At 47.9% G+C, this 18515-nt stretch overlaps 2 protein-coding genes across 3 annotated transcripts in view; one reads left to right on the top strand and one right to left on the bottom strand.

The window, feature by feature from the left end:
* Klhl42 (kelch like family member 42) overlaps window positions 1-18515 on the bottom strand; it is a 20204-nt gene continuing 1689 nt past the window's right edge. The window contains exons 2-3 of the mRNA XM_027430073.2: window positions 10325-10518; window positions 1-5223 (exon numbers count right to left, since the gene is read on the bottom strand). Coding sequence (XP_027285874.1) covers window positions 4772-5223; window positions 10325-10518 — 646 coding nt within the window. The 3' untranslated portion in view covers window positions 1-4771. The remainder of the gene's footprint in view (window positions 5224-10324; window positions 10519-18515) is intronic.
* Window positions 18185-18515, top strand: part of Mansc4 (MANSC domain containing 4) — a 15599-nt gene continuing 15268 nt past the window's right edge. The window contains exon 1 of one of the 2 annotated variants that reach the window (XM_027430074.2): window positions 18185-18265. The gene's annotated coding sequence lies outside the window, so the exon portion shown is untranslated. The remainder of the gene's footprint in view (window positions 18266-18515) is intronic. The other variant, XR_003487813.2, reaches the window with a different exon arrangement.

An 18515-nucleotide genomic window follows, 5' to 3' on the forward strand; every position in this document is an offset into this window, starting at 1 on the left:
AACTGGTCGAGAACTATTTTATTTGAATACATTTCCTTCCATGGTCCAAAGAAACAAAATGAATACAGTCTGTGTTTCACAAGTGTCAGACACATAATCACTGCTGCGGTTGTGTGACAATGTTGACATGCGTGTGTGTTTATTCCACACTCCAAACTACGGACTCAGTACAACCTTTCAAACAAAGGAAGTGTCGGTCATAACAGAACATAACTTGAAGATTATTCTTTACCATAAAAACGACAACTAGATAAGAAAACAACAGAGGGACAGGGACATGCCCACTCTGAAGTGACACAGACTACAAATTACATTTTGCTTTGCTTTGCCAGTGACAAACTATATGAAGCACCAACAGGCCCTACGGAAACACAAAGCACCCCGGGGCTCTTCAGAATGGACCCTCGGTGACATTTCACAGGCTCCCTGTAGGAATGGATGAACATGGCCCTGTCAACATGGCAGTTGCTATATATTTCCTGTTGTGTTCCCAAACTCACAAAAGAAATTGAAAAGCAAACATACACACGGAGCACAGCGTGGGAAACCACTGGTTGATCACCAGCAAGGCAAACTCAAGCAGTCAGTGGACAAAGTTGCTGAGTTCTTACACGGGAATGTTTTAAAGGCATGGGCCTAAACGCACCAGCGCTGAGCTTACTGGGTTGCTTCCCTTCTCCTTCATCTGTGGGGCTACAGTGCTGAGTGAATTCTAACAAAAACCGATTCCACATCATTTCTGTGTTTTCACAAACTGTGAAGTGCAAGGATTATTAAAAAGTAATTAACTTTTTTAAAAAAAGCATATAGTTAAAAACAAACAAACATGGGATGTGATTTCAGATTTACAGGCAAACCAGCTCCCGGGATTATTACTCAATCACAAGGCAGCAGGAAGATTGGGCCAAGATGCAAGAGGCCACCAGACTGAGCCCTGTGTGCCTGACTAAAGCAGCCATCTTTGACAGCATCCTGGTTGAAATGAGAGTGCATTGTCACAGGGACTGTGGCTTGGTCCGTGTCCCTGGGCTCAACACTGACACTCAAGTGTTTCTGGTCACCAGGGAATAGAGCTGACACAGAGATCATGGTTCCCTCATGCCCACTCTCTCTGAAGCAAGGGGGGGACTGGTATTCATTCACTCTGGTAGGCTGGCAGGAATGTCAGGTAGCACTCATTGACTTCTGAGAACCAACTGTGGCAGAGGGAGGGGCACACACCTCATATTCCCCACTCCTGGTTTAAGAACAATTGGTAGCCTTCAGGAGATACTTGGGTCAGCAGTGCTAAACCATACTCACTAAACACCATTTGACAAAGACATCAGAGCCCCTCCAATTTACCTCTTTGGCCAAACAGGCTTGAATTTTACCTGGAAATCTGAAGACCATACCCCTAAGGCTCTATAAATAACATCAGTACAAGGACACATTTACCTCCGTATAAGAGCTGCGGTACCCTTTCCCTCCTCAGCTTGAATGAAAACCTAAGGCATTTGGAATTGCTCAGGTTCTTGGCTTTAGAAACAAACAAAATAGAAAACAGCAGGGTAGAAGTCTCTTTGGTTTCATGCTTAATCTTAAGCCTTTGTTTCTTGTGGACACTCCCAGCCTTCTATGATGAGTCTTTGATGTTACCTTTAACATAGACTGCAGAAGTTAGGGGATTCTCATACAGTCATCTCAGAACCTTTCCAGGGTACCAAAGTGAGAAACCTCTTGAAGTAGGAGCACTGAGGTCAGGGAAGCAAACACCTTCCACCAGCCCACACTATGCTTCCATCGACACCAGCCTGTGAAATACAGCTCCCATTGGGCACCCTCCCAGACACTTCCTGCCACACAGTAGGAGTCAGAACCCTTCAGAAGCATCTGGGGGTGGGTAAGGCAATAGAATGGGAAGAAAATAAAAAGGAGTACCACACCGGGAGCTGCCTGAAGGAGGGAAGGGTTTCAGAGACACTGTCATCTGGCTGAAGTCTCCAACTGGTACCAGCAGAAGGAACCGCTAAACTGGGAGTGCTGTCAAAATGCCCAGTCAGGTGAAGGGCACAGGCAGACAGATGCCATAGAATCATCCATCCAGTCTTGCGACATGCCTCCTTCCCCAAGCACAGCTGGCAGCAAGAATAACAAAGTTCTGTTGGGAGTCTGTACACCTAAATCCTCACACCCACAGACTGTACGAGGGCAACATGTGAAGCCTGGTTGCTAAGAGCTTTGTGGATGACAGTGGAACAACCCCATTGGTCCAAGAATGCAGTTGCTGGCATTAGGAGATACATCCAAAGATGGCCCTCGGGAAGATAACTGGTTAACTGGCAGACACAATAATGCACTTTTAATCTCCCATCTTTGTCCAACACTAATTCAACACCCATCTCCTCTGAATGTGGGGATTAGGCTGTATAAAGTGATAAAGTGTAGAGCCATAGTGGCAAACATAAATTAGATTTTAAAGTGCAGTAATGAAATCATAGACTCCCCAAAATTCAATTCTACAGTGAAATATAAATTAAAAACCTATTATATAAGTACCATTTTTTTGGTGAAGATTTCAGTTCAGGGTTTTTGTTTTTTGAAAAGAACCCAGCAAAAACAATTTTAAACGTAATAAAGAAAGGAAGGCATGTTTGCAAGAGGCCTACAATCCCAGTACTTGGGAGGCTTTGCTGGGAGTTTTGAGTTTGGGGATACCCTGGGCTGTAAGGCAATGACCTGCAAGCTTCCAACAGCATTATATGCAGGTTACTGATTGGACAGCTACTGGTAGATTTGGTGACAAGACCCTGAGATCTGTCACCATGACCCAAATAAACATTAACAGATTGTTTTTTGAGACAGGGTTTCTTTGTGTAGCCTTAGCTGTCCTGGAACTCACTCTGTAGACCAGCCTGACCTTGAACACAGAACTTTTAAGTAGCTGTGCAAATAAGATTTTTGTAACTAGGCGCTCTGGCTATATTAGAGGCATAGCTGTAAAGAAACCCCGAAGTGATTCCCTCATGACACTGAAGTCCTATGGGGGGGTCAACTTCTCCACCCCACCCCACCCCACCACCCCACCACCCACCCACCCACCCCACCCCTGCCAGTGACCAGCCACTGGGAGAGCAGCTGTGTGAGGGATGAATCCCCCTGCAGGTTCTATTTTTCTGTGGAGCTTTCTTAACTGTACAAGGCGGCTGTCACTGAAAGGGCGTTGTCCACCGCCCACTGCTGGGACAGATGGAGTCTGGCTCGGTTAGCCAACTCCAATACAAGATAGCAGCTGGTTATGGCACAAGCTCTTCAATCAAAATTCCTGTAAGTGAGGGCCTTGTTGCTGTTGCTGTAAGTGCTGGAGATTAAACCCGGGCCTCTCATGCATGCTAAGTGGGCCCTTGAGATTTTTAAGAAACACGGAGCCATGATTGGCAGGTTCCTTTGTTCACTGTGAACTCTGGAGCTGGTCCCTGAGGCCAGCACCTCACCTCAGTTCAGACACGCCAGCAGAGGTCATTCCACATCTGTCAAGCACCCACCCACACACACTTCCCAGCACAAATGAGCTACAGCCACCTTTGCCTTTAAAAGGCAGAACACGACTGCATATCTGAGACCAAGTTAGGAGGGATGCTCATCTAAATGTGAAATAAGTTGGGGTTTTTTGTTGTTGTTGTTTTTTAATTTTAAATCTTGAAACAAGATCTAAGTCAACACATTCAATAAAAATAACTCATAAAGGCGTGCTGTCCTTACTCAGTACACTCCCTCATTTAAGACTCAATTTATAAAAAATGCTAACAGCAATCTTCTAAAAAGCAAAGACCTCACAAGGTAGGGTCTGTGACCTGGGTAGACTTGCCTTTGCTACACACAACATAACAGGTTGACGAGTCTACTCGAACAGCCTCCTCAACTACAGAAAGACTGGAGAAGAAGCTGAGACTGCACTTATCCAAGTTTTTGGATGGCGCCCCTGCTTGTGTGGATTCTGTGTCTAGCTCTACCTTAGCAAGCATGGCGGCCATAGCGTGTGGGCCCTGGGGACAGCTATGACTGTAGCCGACACAACATCAGGACTTCACTTAAAACACGAGGAGATATTTTTTTTTTTTTTAAGATAGCTCAACTGTGCACAAACTTTATAAATATTAATGTGATTTCTAAATGTCAAGAGGCTGGAGACACCTGTTAGGGTTCCTGAAAACATATATACAACGATGAAATAGCTAGCCAGAAAAACTGGGTGCCAAAGGGGACGAAGGAGGCTGGAGGGGTGAGGAGGTAACTCCTAACGCTTGTCAGAAAAACACTAAAAAGGAAAAGGAAAATCTACTACTAATGACATCCCAGGGGACCTAAAGAAATAGTATTTTAAAGTCATCTTTACGGGACTATCATGAGGCCCTAGATTCCACCCCCAGTGAAGAAAACACAGAACAAAGCCATTACTACTATCATGTCAGCTGACCTTGGGCCCTTAAGGAGCAGACCCCCAAAAGTCTGCTTTTTAATGCTGAGTTTTAGTTGTCGGCCCAAGACTGCTAGGTTTGGATGAATACTTAGGCCATTTGTTCCCGTGATATGAAAAAAACAATGGAAGGAATAATGTGGTTTCTTTCCCCCAAGTTTTCAAGTAATTAGTTCAAGAAAGCTTACTTACAGCCGAGCCTCCTACATATGTGACCTACGTTAGTCTACTTTGTCTCTTCAGGATTCAGGATTTCAAAGGGTTGCCTTTTTCCCCCCTTGAACCAGACCTGTCTTTTAAACAGTGTTGAATCATTCAGGTCTCTGCTTTGTTGGGTAGATAGAGAGAAGAAACCAGTAGGTTATGTCCAAAGGCTGGGAACCGCCGGAAGGCTTCCCAGCTGTCAGCGAAGATGTTGTACTTGAGGAACACGCGGTGCTCCAAGCTGGTGGACAGAGTGACATCTCTGCTCATGATATAGATGCCGTCGTTGTGAAGTGCACACGTCAGGTTCAGGCCCGACTTGGACGTGTTCTCCTTCAGGTAGTACCACTGCCGAGTGACGGTGTTGTAGGCCTGCACGGTGAGCATGTCCTCACCCTGGCTGCTCCTGCGGTTGGCCCCCAGCTCATGGAGACACCCCCCAACGATGTAGATGGTCTCCTCGATGGACAGCATCTGCTGTTTGCGGATATGGACGCTGCAGGTCTCAAACAGCGTCCAGAGGTCAGAGGAAGGGCAGTACTGCAGGATGTTCATGTTGCGATCTGAAACACAGAAAGAGGCGGATGACGGGCAGCAGAGACGTTCACCACCCAGGCGGGGGGAGGCATCTTCCCCCCCACGTACCACGTAGCCACGGGCAGTTGAAGCTCAGTCAGAAGGGCAGGGGACAGAGAAATTGTTTTCTAAAAGGACTGGGAAGGGGTCACCTGGATTCCCCTCTACGGCCTTACTCTCAGGCACTGCCCTCTTGGAGGCCCTCAGAACCATGGAGCCAGAAGCTAGGCATGGTGGTTCATGCCCATAATCCCAGCACTAGGAAAACCTACACAGGCGAACCGTGAGTCTGGAGGTATCCTAGAAAGGGCAGCTTTGACTTAGAGACAACTTGTAGATACTGTTTTAGATGGATGGCTACAGCAAGAAGCTGTAGGCCTCAGGTAACCTCAGCAAGCCCTGGCTACGGTCTGCTCGAGGCATGCTCATACCATTGTAGGGAAGTCTATGCTTTTATGAGTAGCTCAGGCCATTACAACTCCAGTGTCCTACGCCGCCTTACACAAAATAGAAAACCCATATTAGAAAAACTCACTCCTTGGCAAAATGACGGTATGCTCACCTGGACATCCAGATGAGCGCCCCCCCACACACACACACACTGGTGTGCTACCTGGCCAGGCCTGAACAAACAGGATCCACAGCACGATACAGTGCTGCCTACCTCAGGAGAAAGGGCTGCACATCCCTTAGAATGACTCCTGGGGCCCTGCTCTCCACCATCCAGCCTGCACAGCCTGCCCGGCATGGCAACCAGTGGCTGAGCCAAACAGCCTCAGACCCTCACAGATGGCTACAGGATGCCTGACTACACAAGGCGGGCCCAGCCCCAGCGAGGTCTGTCCTTGACAAACCTAAAAGCCACACCAAAACCCCAAAGCCTAAAAAGCAGGTTTCCCTGTCAAGAGACTCAGAAACCTCAGCTCCTGTGAGCACAGACTCACAGATCTGCTCCCCAGCTGTAGCACAAGAGACAGGCATGCCAACGGCCCCACCTCTTGCCGGCTCGTGGTCAAGCCTTCTCTGTCTTTGTTCTTAACTAATAGCTAATTTCTTTGAGGAAAAGCATAGTCTCTCTCTCTTGGAAAAACAAAGTTGCCTGTCATATCAGCTACCCTGGAGGCTGAGGCAAGAGGATTTCAAGCTCAGGGCTAGCCTGTGCTACAGAGTGAGTTCAAGGCTAGCCTTGGCAACTTAATGAGATTCCACCTGGAAGTCAATCTGAAAGGAAGGCTAAGAACACAGCGCGCTTGCTAGTGTGCATGAGGCTCCCAACACTGCAAAATAAGAAAAACAGGAAATAACCCAGTGGGTTTCAAAACACAGGGCTTATTTTCCTCTTTTTAAACCGACTTTTAGAATATTTTCTTCTCTAGGAAAGCATGAATGGTCTTAGCTGCAACAAGAAAAGGAAATTATTAGCAATCCAGAACACGAAAGTTAACGTTTGGTATCATTAAACAACAAAAACTATCAGTGGAGAAACACAGATCAGGTTGGGTGGGAGCCAGCCGATCACAAGCATCCATCAATGGACCTGCCCACAACAGACACACCCATAGCAACAGACCCTCCCATAGCAACAGACCTGCCTAAAGCAATGGAGTCCACCACCCACACAGGCCCACACACGCCCACACACGCCCCTCACCTACAGCTACAAGAGCTCCAGAGTCAGGCCCAGCGTGATGGAGCTTATCTGTAATCATAGCATTCAGAGACTGAGGCAGGAGGATTGCAGATTTGAGGCCAGCCTTGGGTACACAGTAAGACCTGTCTCAGAGAGAGAGAAGATGGTGGGTATGAACAGATGGACAAGCTCCAGAGCCAAATCTGGTTCCAAGCTAGCAGGGCATGGAGAACTCAGGTCCTTAGTGTATTGGGTCCCTGTGCCCACTAGCTTCCCACCTGCTAGGAAACAGCCTGTCTGGTCCTCACACCGGTCTGCATGTATCTGCTTACAGACTCGGTAATAAAGGTCACGCTAGGAGACAGACAAGGATGTTTGGTTAATGAACCAGGGACACCTGGAAGTTTCTCCTCATCCCAATACCCTGCAGGTCTTCCTGGGTCATCTGCAAGCTCTGCTCAGGCCATTGCAAAGCATTCTGCTTGGTGGGATAATCTCTCGGTCTTTACAATTAAAATGGATTTCTCTGCCCCTTAGGATCCCTAGTATTTCCTACCGAATTTCTTTTGGTTTTGTTGTTTGTTTGTTTGGTTTTTTTTTTTTTTTTTGAGAAGACGTCACATTCTCTAGCCTGTATTCAGCTGACCTGGAACTCACTATGTAGCCCAAGGACGGCCTCAAAAGTTGTAGCAATCCTCCTGCCTCAGCCTCCCAAGTGATAAGGTGACAGGGCTCCACATCTAGCACCTCCATTTCTCTACTGGCAAAAAAACAAAATAATCAAAATCTACCATAAAAGTCATGAACGGCCAGGCGTTGGTGGCGCACACCTTTAATCCCAGCACTCGGGAGGCAGAGGTAGGCGGATCTCTGTGAGTTCGAGGCCAGCATGGTCTCCAGAGTGAGTGCCAGGACAGGCTCCAAAGCTACACAGAGAAACCTTGTCTCAAAAAACAAAACAAACAAACAAACAAACAAAGTCATGAACCAGCCAGGTACAGTGGTGCACACCCTTAATCCCAGCAGAGGCAGGTGGGTCTTCATGAGTTCATGGCCAGCCTGGGCTACATAGCCAGTTCCAGGGCCACCAGGGTCACATAGCAAAGAGACCTCACCTCAAACAAACAAACAAACCAAAAAGTCATGAATCATTATTTAGTGAATTTCAAGTCTCTTTTAAGAAGTCAACAGGGTGAGATTCTAACTCGAGTCCTAGTTTTTATTTCTTCTTGGTTGTTTTGGGGTCTTTTTGTCTGTCATAACCATTAGGAAGACATGTTTGAAAAAGGAACAATCAGGAAGAGCTGGAAAAGCCGGACAGAGAAGGACTAGAAAGGACAGCAGTGCCCAACCCTTTCAGCTCAGAACACAAACACCCATCCGGCCCCACCTCACCGACTGACCGCCCAGCATGGTCTCTGGCACAGGGAATTCAGGACGGACATCATCCTGGGTGGCCCAAGTGAGGAAGGCATACTAGTGGTGGCTTGTGAAGCTCAAAACACACAAGAAGGGTTTTCCAGGTCAAATCTACAGCCTGTTGGCTCAGCCAAGGTCATGGGAAAGCCAGGAAATCTACCAGAAGAACAGTGCCACGAGTAGAATCTTGCAGCTCCTGCATAGAGAAGCTGAGGCACACAGGTGTCATGTCAGCCCCATGCATTCTGTTTCACTCCATCTGGGGGAGTTAGAGGCTCGTGCGTGGAACCCAGCACCCGAGGCTCAGGCAGGAGGACTGAGCTACAGAGACCTACACCATCGAGAGCTCCGGGCTAAGACCTTGCCTCAAACACAAACCACATCACCTAAAAGAAAGGTGAACAACCTAGCTAGTTACTTCACTAGAAAAACAGAGACAGAGATGTAGCATTTAGGCATGGTGGAGATTAGGGCTGTCTAAACATGTGAAATTGCTTGATGGCTGTAGCCTAAACCCCAGTGTGGAGAAAGAGCGCGAAAGCCTTCTAGAAAAGGTAAATATTCTTCCTGATTCTCCACAAAGAACACGCTGACAAACCTCTTGTCTTCGTGGCGGTCACTGGGAAGTGAAAGCATTTGAGGAAGAAAATAGCTCATGCACAAATACACACGCCACCTGCAGGGGGCAGAGAGAGACAGACGCAGACACACAGACACACAGACACACAGACACACAGACACACACACACACACACACACACACACACACACACACACACACAGAGTCAGGTCTACCTCCTCAACCTCAGCGAGCCCTTATTTGAAAACAGATCTGTAGCCACATAAGTTAACATATTAAACAGAGATGGTTCTGGATTACAAACCCAACTGCTAGCATCCTGATTAGAGACAGAGACACTCAGAGGGGAGGCCACACAAAGACAGGCAGAGGTACAAGGTGAAGCCACCAGACAGGGCCCTGACGAGGTGAGGGAGACTACAGTCTTTGGAGATCCCCTACTGAGATCTTCCTCTCTCTCTCTTCCTCTAGAGATGGGGTGTACTGTCTCCCACACCCACCTTCAAGTCTTGATCCCCCTGCCTCCACCTCCCCAGGGCTAGGATTACAGGAGCCCACTGTCACACCCAGTCCTGGGCCACCCATTTGAATACTATACTGGTGTCTGTCATTTACAAAGTTCCATGTAGTCACTTGCCGCCCCAGAATCGCCGTCATGCCGTGATCAGCCAGGGCTAGGAAGCCACCTGCCCCAAGGACTGTGCCCTTGCCACTGTGCATCAAACACACAGCAACTCCACGAGTCCAGGGACTCCTCTCCTTCGGCGGCTGTGGGCTCTGCGGATCAGATGCAGCCAACACAGAAGTAAATCCCCTTGGCCGAAAGACCACTCAGCTGCCTCTAGGGATGCAAAGAGGAAGAGGGACTCAAGCTCTTCCCTGAATGCAGCATCATCCCTCTCACACAGCCATGACCCTGGCTGCGTGATCTTCCGACTATACACAGCAGCACTAAACCTGGGGACAGTCTTATTTCCACACCACTCCTATGAAATGACAGAGAGAAAAGCACACAAGGACATAGAACACTGCACAGACATGACCAGTCTAGAGAGTTCTCTGTGTTCACATCCTTCCACCTCATGGACATAGGAACAGGGCAAAGGCTTGACTCAGCTCTGGTGTGGCACTGGTGGGTGGGCCCAACTCTGGGAGAGGGAGAAGGATACTTAGTTTATGCTTCTCTCCCAAGCAAAGCTGTGACCCAAACCTCTAGCATGGCCAAGTTCCAGGTGCTGACCACAGGCTGGGTTTCTAGAAGCACAAAGAACATTCATAATCCTTTATATTTCCCCTCTTAGTGTGAACGATGTCCATGCTCACATGAGGTCATCAAAGGTCCTCACTGTCATCAGGAATGGTTGAGTATCCTGCACACTCAAGACACACAGCTTCCTCTGGCCAGTCTTGCCCTGCCCAGGCCGATGCAGCTTATGCCAAGCAGCCAACTCTCACTCACCTCGGGTGGTATAGCCGCCAATGACGTAAATCTTCCCCTTGCACTCGCAGGCAGAGAACTCAGCTAGAGGATTTGGCAGGGGAGCCACAAAATTCCACGCATCCTGCTCAGGGTTGTAGCACTCCACATTAGACACAGCCTGCCCGCCGATGGCATAGAGCTTTGAGTTGACAGCCACGAGTTTGAAGTTAGAGCTGAAAGAAAGACGCAAACCCACAAGGTCAGTTCTGGTTGAGGTGTGGGGAGAGGAGGCTCTCCAGCAGAAGGTGGAGCCGTTCTGACAGCTCTGTGTTCAGCTGAAATGGCTGATCCACAGACAAAAGCAGCTCCAAGAAGCGGCTACAAGGACCAATCTTGTTTGTGGGTCTGCTGCCGGGAACCAGGGCACCCGCTGCACACTAAACTCAGTTTTCCTTACCTGAAGATGCCACGTCTGGACCCAGCCAGCAGCTAGACCCAAATGTGTGAATTACATATTGCATCTGCATTGGACACGTACAGACATCTGCCCTTAGATTACACAGTGGCAAAACAGCTACCTCCAGAGCACATTCATTGATTAGACACTGCATGAAGTCTGGAGATAAATTCAAGGATGGAAGGATGTCTGAGTGCTGTGCAGTCCATGCCATTTCACAGACGAACCTGAGCCATAGTCACTGCCTCCGTGATGGGGGAAGCACTTCTGTGTATGTTTATCTTATTGATTGTTAAATAAAATACTGTTTGGCCCATGAGACAGCAAGTTAGATGGGACTAGGAGTCAAAGAGGATTCTGGGAAATGTGGTAGAGAAGTGGTGATCCAGACAGGAAGTGACATAGCAAGGAGACTCATATTTAAAGAAGGAGAAACAGGAAGCATCCCTCTTTTCCCCTCCGTTCCTGCTCCAGCGGCGCCATGTGGGCCACCAGCAAGGAGGGACGCCAATAAGGCGCCCGATAAGACTTATAAAATACATAGATTTATGATAATTAAGGCTGAGCTAACAGATGAGGAATCCTAGTCATTGGCCAAGCAGCTGTGAACCTAATACGTTTCTGTGTATTCATTTGGGCATAACTCGGGCAGGCGGCTGGCGTAAAGCTCACATGTGGCGGTGGGGCTCGGCGGCTTTTGGCGGAAAGATTTATCGTAACAGCCTCACGTCACTGTGATCCCCGTATCCTACAGAAACAACTCACAGAAGAAATTTTGGCTCACCGTTTCAGAGGGTCTCAGCCTATCATGGCAGGGACAGTGTGGAGAACAGTTCACAGTGGCACGGGCATGAGGCTGTCACCACAGTGGAGCGGGGAGGCCGAGAGAGGAAAGCCATCAGGCAGCAGCTAGATGCGGCCCTCGTGTCTAACGCCAACAAGAATTGCTCCAGAAAGAACTACATCCCAGGAAAGATGGGACAGTAGCCACAAAGTCAAAGCAACAGCAGAGGCTGTGTGCATGGGACGAGGGAGGCCAGAGCATAGCAAGGTAGATCACACACCAGCAAGCTCATAAGAAAGCACAGTGCTCTCTCTACAGGTGCCTGCGTGCCCAGGCACTGTTTGCATTTTGTCTTCCAAACGAGAAGGTGAGCCCAGGATTCTGCACCCTGAGCCTCAGAACCGTTAAACTCAGCCAGCCATGCAGACGGACTTCGCCCTGGTGGCAGCAACTGGGGGGTCCCCGATTCATGCCGCTTGCTTTCCCCACTGCCAATGGTCCTTAACATCCAACCATGGTGCCCACTCTGGGTGCAGATCTGGTGAGCCAGAGGAAATAACATTTGTAAACAAGCACTAAATCCTGACCGGCTCAGGCTGGTTTCACTTGCCACAGGTACACAGATAGTAAATTCTGTAACATCAAAACAGGGCATGCGATTCATCTGTCTTCAGCAAACAGGTAAGAGGGGCTTTTTTTTTTCTGAGACCAATCGGACGGGCAGCTAAGTAAACAACTTTCATCACTCCAAAACCCCATACGAGCGGCTCTTGTCAAGAGAAGCGTTTATTAGTGTTGGGTTTGCTTGCAGATGGGCTGGCCGCCTGAAAACAAACCAAATGCTAAATTTAGAGGCACATCACTGAGGGCTCCAACTCCAGCCTTGCAAGGGAATCTAAACCCCACTGCTGAGCAGCTGTGCAACCTGGGACACTGACCGAAGTGCAGTAGAGCTGTGCCTCAGTTTCCCCTTCTCTGAAGCAGAGTCTGCTTTGTGGGGCTAGGGAGGGTGATTTTCCTCATTTCCTCCTGTCTTAAGCCTCGGGTTTTGGTTTTTTAATATTTTCTTATTTTTGATTGCATACATATGAGGGGGTGTGTATGAGTGCAGGCGAATGCAGGTGTCCACAGTGACTGTGAGCCACCTGAAGTGGGCGCTGGGAACTGAGCTCAGGTCCTCTGGAACTGCACTATGTGGCCTTAACCACCAAACCATCTCTCCAGCTCCTCTTTGTTTTTAAACTTGATTACATTTCTTTATTGTGTCTTTCTGTGTGAATAAGTGTGTGTGTGTGTGTGTGAATGTGTGTGTGAGTGTGTGTGTGTGAATGTGTGTGAGTGAATGTGTGTGTGTGTGAGTGTGTGAATGTGTGTGTGTGAATGTGCGTGTGAGTGTGTGTGTGAGTGTGGGTGTGAATGTGCGTGTGAGTGTGTATGTGTGAATGTGTGGGTGTGAGTGTGTGTGTGTGAGTGTATGTGAGAGTGTGTGAATGTGTGTGTGAGTGTGTGTGAATGTGCGTGTGTGTGTGTGTGTGTGTGTGTGTGTGTGTGTGTATGTGTGTGTGCATGTGCACCTTCAGGTGTGTAGGGGTGTGCATGCTACAGTGTACATATGGAGGTCAGAGGAAAACCTGCAGGAGCTGGTTCTCTCCTTCAACCACAGGCATCCCAGGGGTGGACTCAGGTGTCAGGCTCAGCAGCGACCTCTGTACCCACTGAGCCCTCTCTCCAGCCCTGAGCCCCAGCTTCTTAGCTCCAGGAGGGCTGGTTTCTTACAGCACAGATGCCCTTCAGAACTCTGCAGTTTGTGTTCCCTTCTACAAACCCCTGACACCTCATTTCCAGCTCCTGAAAGCAGCTTTCACTCGTCACCTCAGGAGCGTGACTGTGCATCTGAGCCATCCATTACTTCACAATTGTCTTTTCTTCCTTCACATTGATCCCGACACACTATGATCAGGAAGAAAGATAACTGTCATACCAAATAAGCCTTCATTTTGTAGCTGTATACGATTCACTTGCAATAAATAAGCAGCAAGTGAGAAAAGTTAGACATGGCTGAAATTTAATTTCCATTTCACTGAGAAGAAATAAAAAGCCCTTTAGGGCTGAAGCCACAGCCTGATGATGATAGAACATGGCTTAGCATACGTGAGGTCCTGGGTTCAATTCCCAAAGCAGAGGTGGTGGCGGGGAGGGGGAGGTCTGTGATTCCATTTATCTTACAAGTTCAAAGCCAGCCTGGGCTACATAGTGAGAGGCCAAGCTGAGCTATACAGCAAGACCCAAACTCAAACATTACACTTAAACCTGAGTGATGAGAACTTTGCTAAATGCCCAGCCACCGACTAACAGCCACAAAAACCATAATGAGGATGGTGATAACCCAGGCGGAGTCTAGACCTGTGATTGTGTGAAAAGGAACTACACTCACTGGGGAATCAGGGTCAATAATAAAACCAACCTCACAGAGATGCTGTGGCTGATGACAAAGTGAGCACTACGCTTGACCCAGAAAGAGAGTTTGGGAAACAAAAACACCACCATGGCTTGCTACAGACAACTCTGTTACTGTGGCTACATCCCTCCTCGGCCTGGACAGTGTGCAGGGCCCATCCAATCCCTCTGTCTGTCACTCCTTCCCTCTCTCTGTAGTGACCTCTGCTGGGGACTGGGATGGAGATGAAGATGGGAAACAGAAGTGTTCATTGTAGCCTCAACCACCTGTGGGAAACTCAGAAAGCAAAAAGCAGAAAGCAATTTCAACCGTTGGCCAGAACTCGGCTGCGGAGGTTAACAGGCCTGCCATTTTCCCTCCTTCTCTGGTCAGGTCCAGCTGTGTGGGCTCCACGGTCGAGCACAAATACTCTCAGGGATCCCCAGTGCCGCTGCTCTGCCATCAACAGCTATTGGCGAGGCCTCTCTGGCCTTGATGCGCTCACACACAAACTGGAGCCTCCCAGCTCCACCTTCACAACAGAAAGAAGCCAGGGCTGAGGAAGACCCTAGAAACAATCTTAGAAATTTAAAGACATTTCCAAAGAACGACTGCAGTCAGTGGCCCGCTCCTGCAAGCTGTCCCTAATTAAGTTGGGGAGGGAAGGTAATTTTGTAGTAACCTTCACAAGCTTTTACATGTGAAGAGTCAAGTCTGTGTTCAGGCAATGAACTGGTGTCGTGTTGTACATTTGAAAAAGGCCTTCAAAAAAATTATGGGACTTGTACAGTTATTTTCTTTTTTACAAATTACGTGTGTGTGTGTGTGTGTGTGTGTGTGTGTGTGTGTGTACATGTACACAGGCCACGGCACAGATGGGAAGGCCAAAGAATCAGTCCTCTACTTCTACCATGCAGTCCTGGGACTCAATCTCCACTCACCAGGCTCCCCACCTGGTGCCTTTAGCTAACTGAGATCCATCTCATTGGCCAACACAGTCATTTCCAAGCTTATAGCTTTACACTAGACCTTGAAAAGAAATCTCAAAGAGTCACATCGAAACACAGAAAAGCAAAACAGTGCGACAGAAAATGACACCGCTGAGTGTGACTGCCCTCTCATCTAGAGACAACTCCCATGCATAGGGTCTAAAAGTATCACACACAGCAAATCCAGCTGAAAAGATAAAACTGCTTCTCACAAGAAGCCACTCAAACCCAGAGTCTATGAGTCAGGGTTTGCACACTTGCAAGGCCAGCGCTACGCTGCATTCTGTTTGCTGGGCCAGGTTTCTATTATTGGTGATTTACTTATTTTCAAGACAAAATAAACTGCCAACAGTTAAAAATGGGGTAACCTCATGCCTGGCCACCCTGGCCCCTCACTTCTACTAGGGAATTACCAGTGAGGTCCTGGGTGAGGAGGTTATGGGTGACACACTGACTCCAGGTCCCCAGAACTCCTACTCACTCTTCTACTCTCTGACATCACTTACCCTGCCACACTAGGACTCCAGATTTGAATCATATGAAAACAACAACCCAATGTGCTGGTGTACCTCTAATCCCAGCACCCGTGAGGTGAAGAAATGCAAGACTTTCCTCAGATACACAGAGAGTTCAAGGCCCACTTGGATACATAAGTACCCTATCTCAAAAAAATTAATAAAATAGCCAGGCGGTGGTGGTACACATCTTTAATCCCAGCTCTCGGGAGGCAGAGGCAGAGGCAGGTGGATCTCTGTGAGTTTAAGGCCAGCCCAGTCTACAAAGCTACACAGAGGAACAAAGAAAGCCAAACCAAAAATTATATCAATAGATAGGCCTCTGTAAACACACAAAAAAAAATTGCTGTGGGATATTTTATTGCACTCTGACACTCCTGAGACTGACAATAAAATTTACCTTGAAACAGAGGGCATGACTAGCTATACTATTTGACCAGAATCAGCCATAGAGGTTTTGGAGGACCCAGGACATATAGAGAGACACAGGAAGTAGTAGGGAGGGGTTAGAAAGATTCTCGTCCAGTTTGGATCAAGGAAGGAGAGAGAGAGGAGATCACTTCTCTGATCAATCAGGTTTTAACCCCATATCTGTCTCCTGAGTTTTTATTAATAGAATAATTCAGATAATTATTTTAAAAATTCATATACAATAACAATTAGAAGAAACATTAAACATCCTAATAATTTTAGAGTAAAAATATACAGATGTACATCCTACTCACTTGGGAATATACACACAGCTCCCGAATGATATCAGCTGGCCTATATGTATAAGCAGAAGCATCCATGTGTTTATAATACCTAACAATGGCATGCATGTGTAGATACTGCTGTGGTTTGGGTACCCAGTACCCCAAAAGGCTCATGTGTTGACAGGTTGGTCCCCTTGCATTGCTCACAGGTAGATTTAGGGAGGGCTGAGTCAGGGGAGGGGTCTGACCTCATCAGTGCATTGGCCCATGGATGGAATCAAGTGACATTGTGACTGGAATATGATAGAAACCAGCCAGCCGGTAGGGCCTCCTTGGAAGAAGCAGGTTACTGGGTTGATGGGAAGGGGGTGTCTCTGAGGGGTATTTTCTTCTCTGCAATGAGCTGAGACCCTCTGTTCTGCTATGGGTTCTTGGCCCTCATTCTTGGCCCCAAATAACACCCCCTCCCCACGCACCTGCTTTCCCTTGTTGTCTCAGCCAGTCACCACAATGAAATCGTCAAGGGCTATGTGGCTATGGTCAATATTGTCAATTGTCGGGATCCAGAACTACAGAGACAAGGGCTGGGTGGTCTGTGAAGGACGTTCTAGATTAGAATAACTGAGAAGGGAAGACTCTTCCACCATCTGTGATCCAGACCATAAAAAGGAGAAAACAAGCTACCACTGGCATCCATCCACCACTGCTGCCTCCGACTGCTTCCTCAGGCTCTTGTCACCAGGCCTTCTCCACCCTCCAACCATAAGCCAAAATGAACCCTCCCTCGCTGAGCTGCTTCAGGTGCCTGGCACAGCATGGAAGGAAGACGCGCTCCCTGTACAGCCTCCCTGTGAGGCAGGAGCTGGAAGACAACTTGGCCGTGTTTAAAGAGCACAGAAAGAACAGGTTTGAGGCAAACGGACAGAGGATATCAGGCTAGACCAGTGAGGTGTCAGGCCTGTGGAGCTAAGGTCACCATACAGAGTCCAAGTGGATGGAGATACACAGGGAAAGGTTAGACAGAACCTAGAACCTTCCACCTACTCTCAGAGCACACCTTTGTTGATTTAATTAAAGCTCTTAAAAAATTACTTTAAAATAACACTTTCTATACTAAACTTAATCATTTTGTTTCTGTTTTCAGAAAGTGTCTCTGTAGCTCAGGCTAGAGAACAGCTCTTCCTGCCTCAGCCTTCCAAGTCCTTCAATTATAGACAGGCACCTGTAATGATGATATAAATACCATGTTACAGTAGGTCGGATGGAAGCCCACCAACCCCTAGTAATACCTCTGGAAGGGAGAGTGGGTGGCACATTCATCTCTGCTTCTTATAATTCAGCTTTCCAGGGCTTTCTAGGATTTACTTTTTATCTTTATTTGGTGCCTATATGTGTATGTATGCATGTATGTGGGTGCCTGTTAGCTACAGATGCCCTGGAGATGCAGCTACAGGTTATAGCACCCAGTGTGGGAGCTGGGAAACTGAACACCACGTCTTATGAAAGAGCACCAAGTGCTCTCAGCCTCTGAGCCATCAGGACAAGGTATGTTCCTGCAAATAACCCCTAACCTAAGTGTCTCTTGTCCTGCGTTGGACCGGGCAGTTCCAGTTCAGATTTCTTCCTTCTAGTTTCCAGTCATTTCAAGGCAAAGACCACAGTGGGATCTGGGTGGCAGCAGGTGGCCTGGTAGAGAGGGCCTGTCCTGTCGTAGCTACCCTCCCCACCATTTCTGGGGCACTGGTGATTGAATGGAGGCCTCATGAGTTCTAGGCAAGCGCTCTCACACTGAGATATGGTTTTCCCACTCTCCTATGTTTTGCTTGTTATCCAGGCTGGCCTGGAACTCACCTGCAACCTAGAAAGGCCCTTACCTTGGAACCTGCTCGCTTCAGCAGTCTAAGCAGCTGGGGCAACAGGCCTGTAAGACTGAGACAACCTGGGACGACTGTCTGGACTCCCTTTCTCTTCCTGTGTCTGCTTTTTTTTTTTTTTTTTTTATCTTGCTTTCATTTTCTTTTTCTCCAGGCTCCTTTCCTTACTTCTCCTCCCACCCTGACCTCCAAGCTCCTCCATTTCTTCTCTGAGCCACCCATGGTCAAGGTAAGAGGGCTCCACAGGAAGGGAATGAGTGAGGGAGAAAGGAATGAATGCACCTGGCCCTTTGAGTCCACAGGTTCATAGATTCAAACAGTAAGCAGGGGAAGTGTGTATATTGACAACACTGACAAGGTAGATACATTACATTTGAAGCTGTAAGGAACATAGAGATTATTTATTGTAGAAAGCCAGACTCGTTAGTGCACACCTTTAATCCCAGCACTCCAAAGGCTAGAAGGCAGGAGGATCACTT

The sequence above is a fragment of the Cricetulus griseus genome, chromosome 8, assembly GCF_003668045.3.
Source record: "Cricetulus griseus strain 17A/GY chromosome 8, alternate assembly CriGri-PICRH-1.0, whole genome shotgun sequence".
NCBI classification, from domain to species: Eukaryota; Metazoa; Chordata; class Mammalia; order Rodentia; family Cricetidae; genus Cricetulus; species Cricetulus griseus.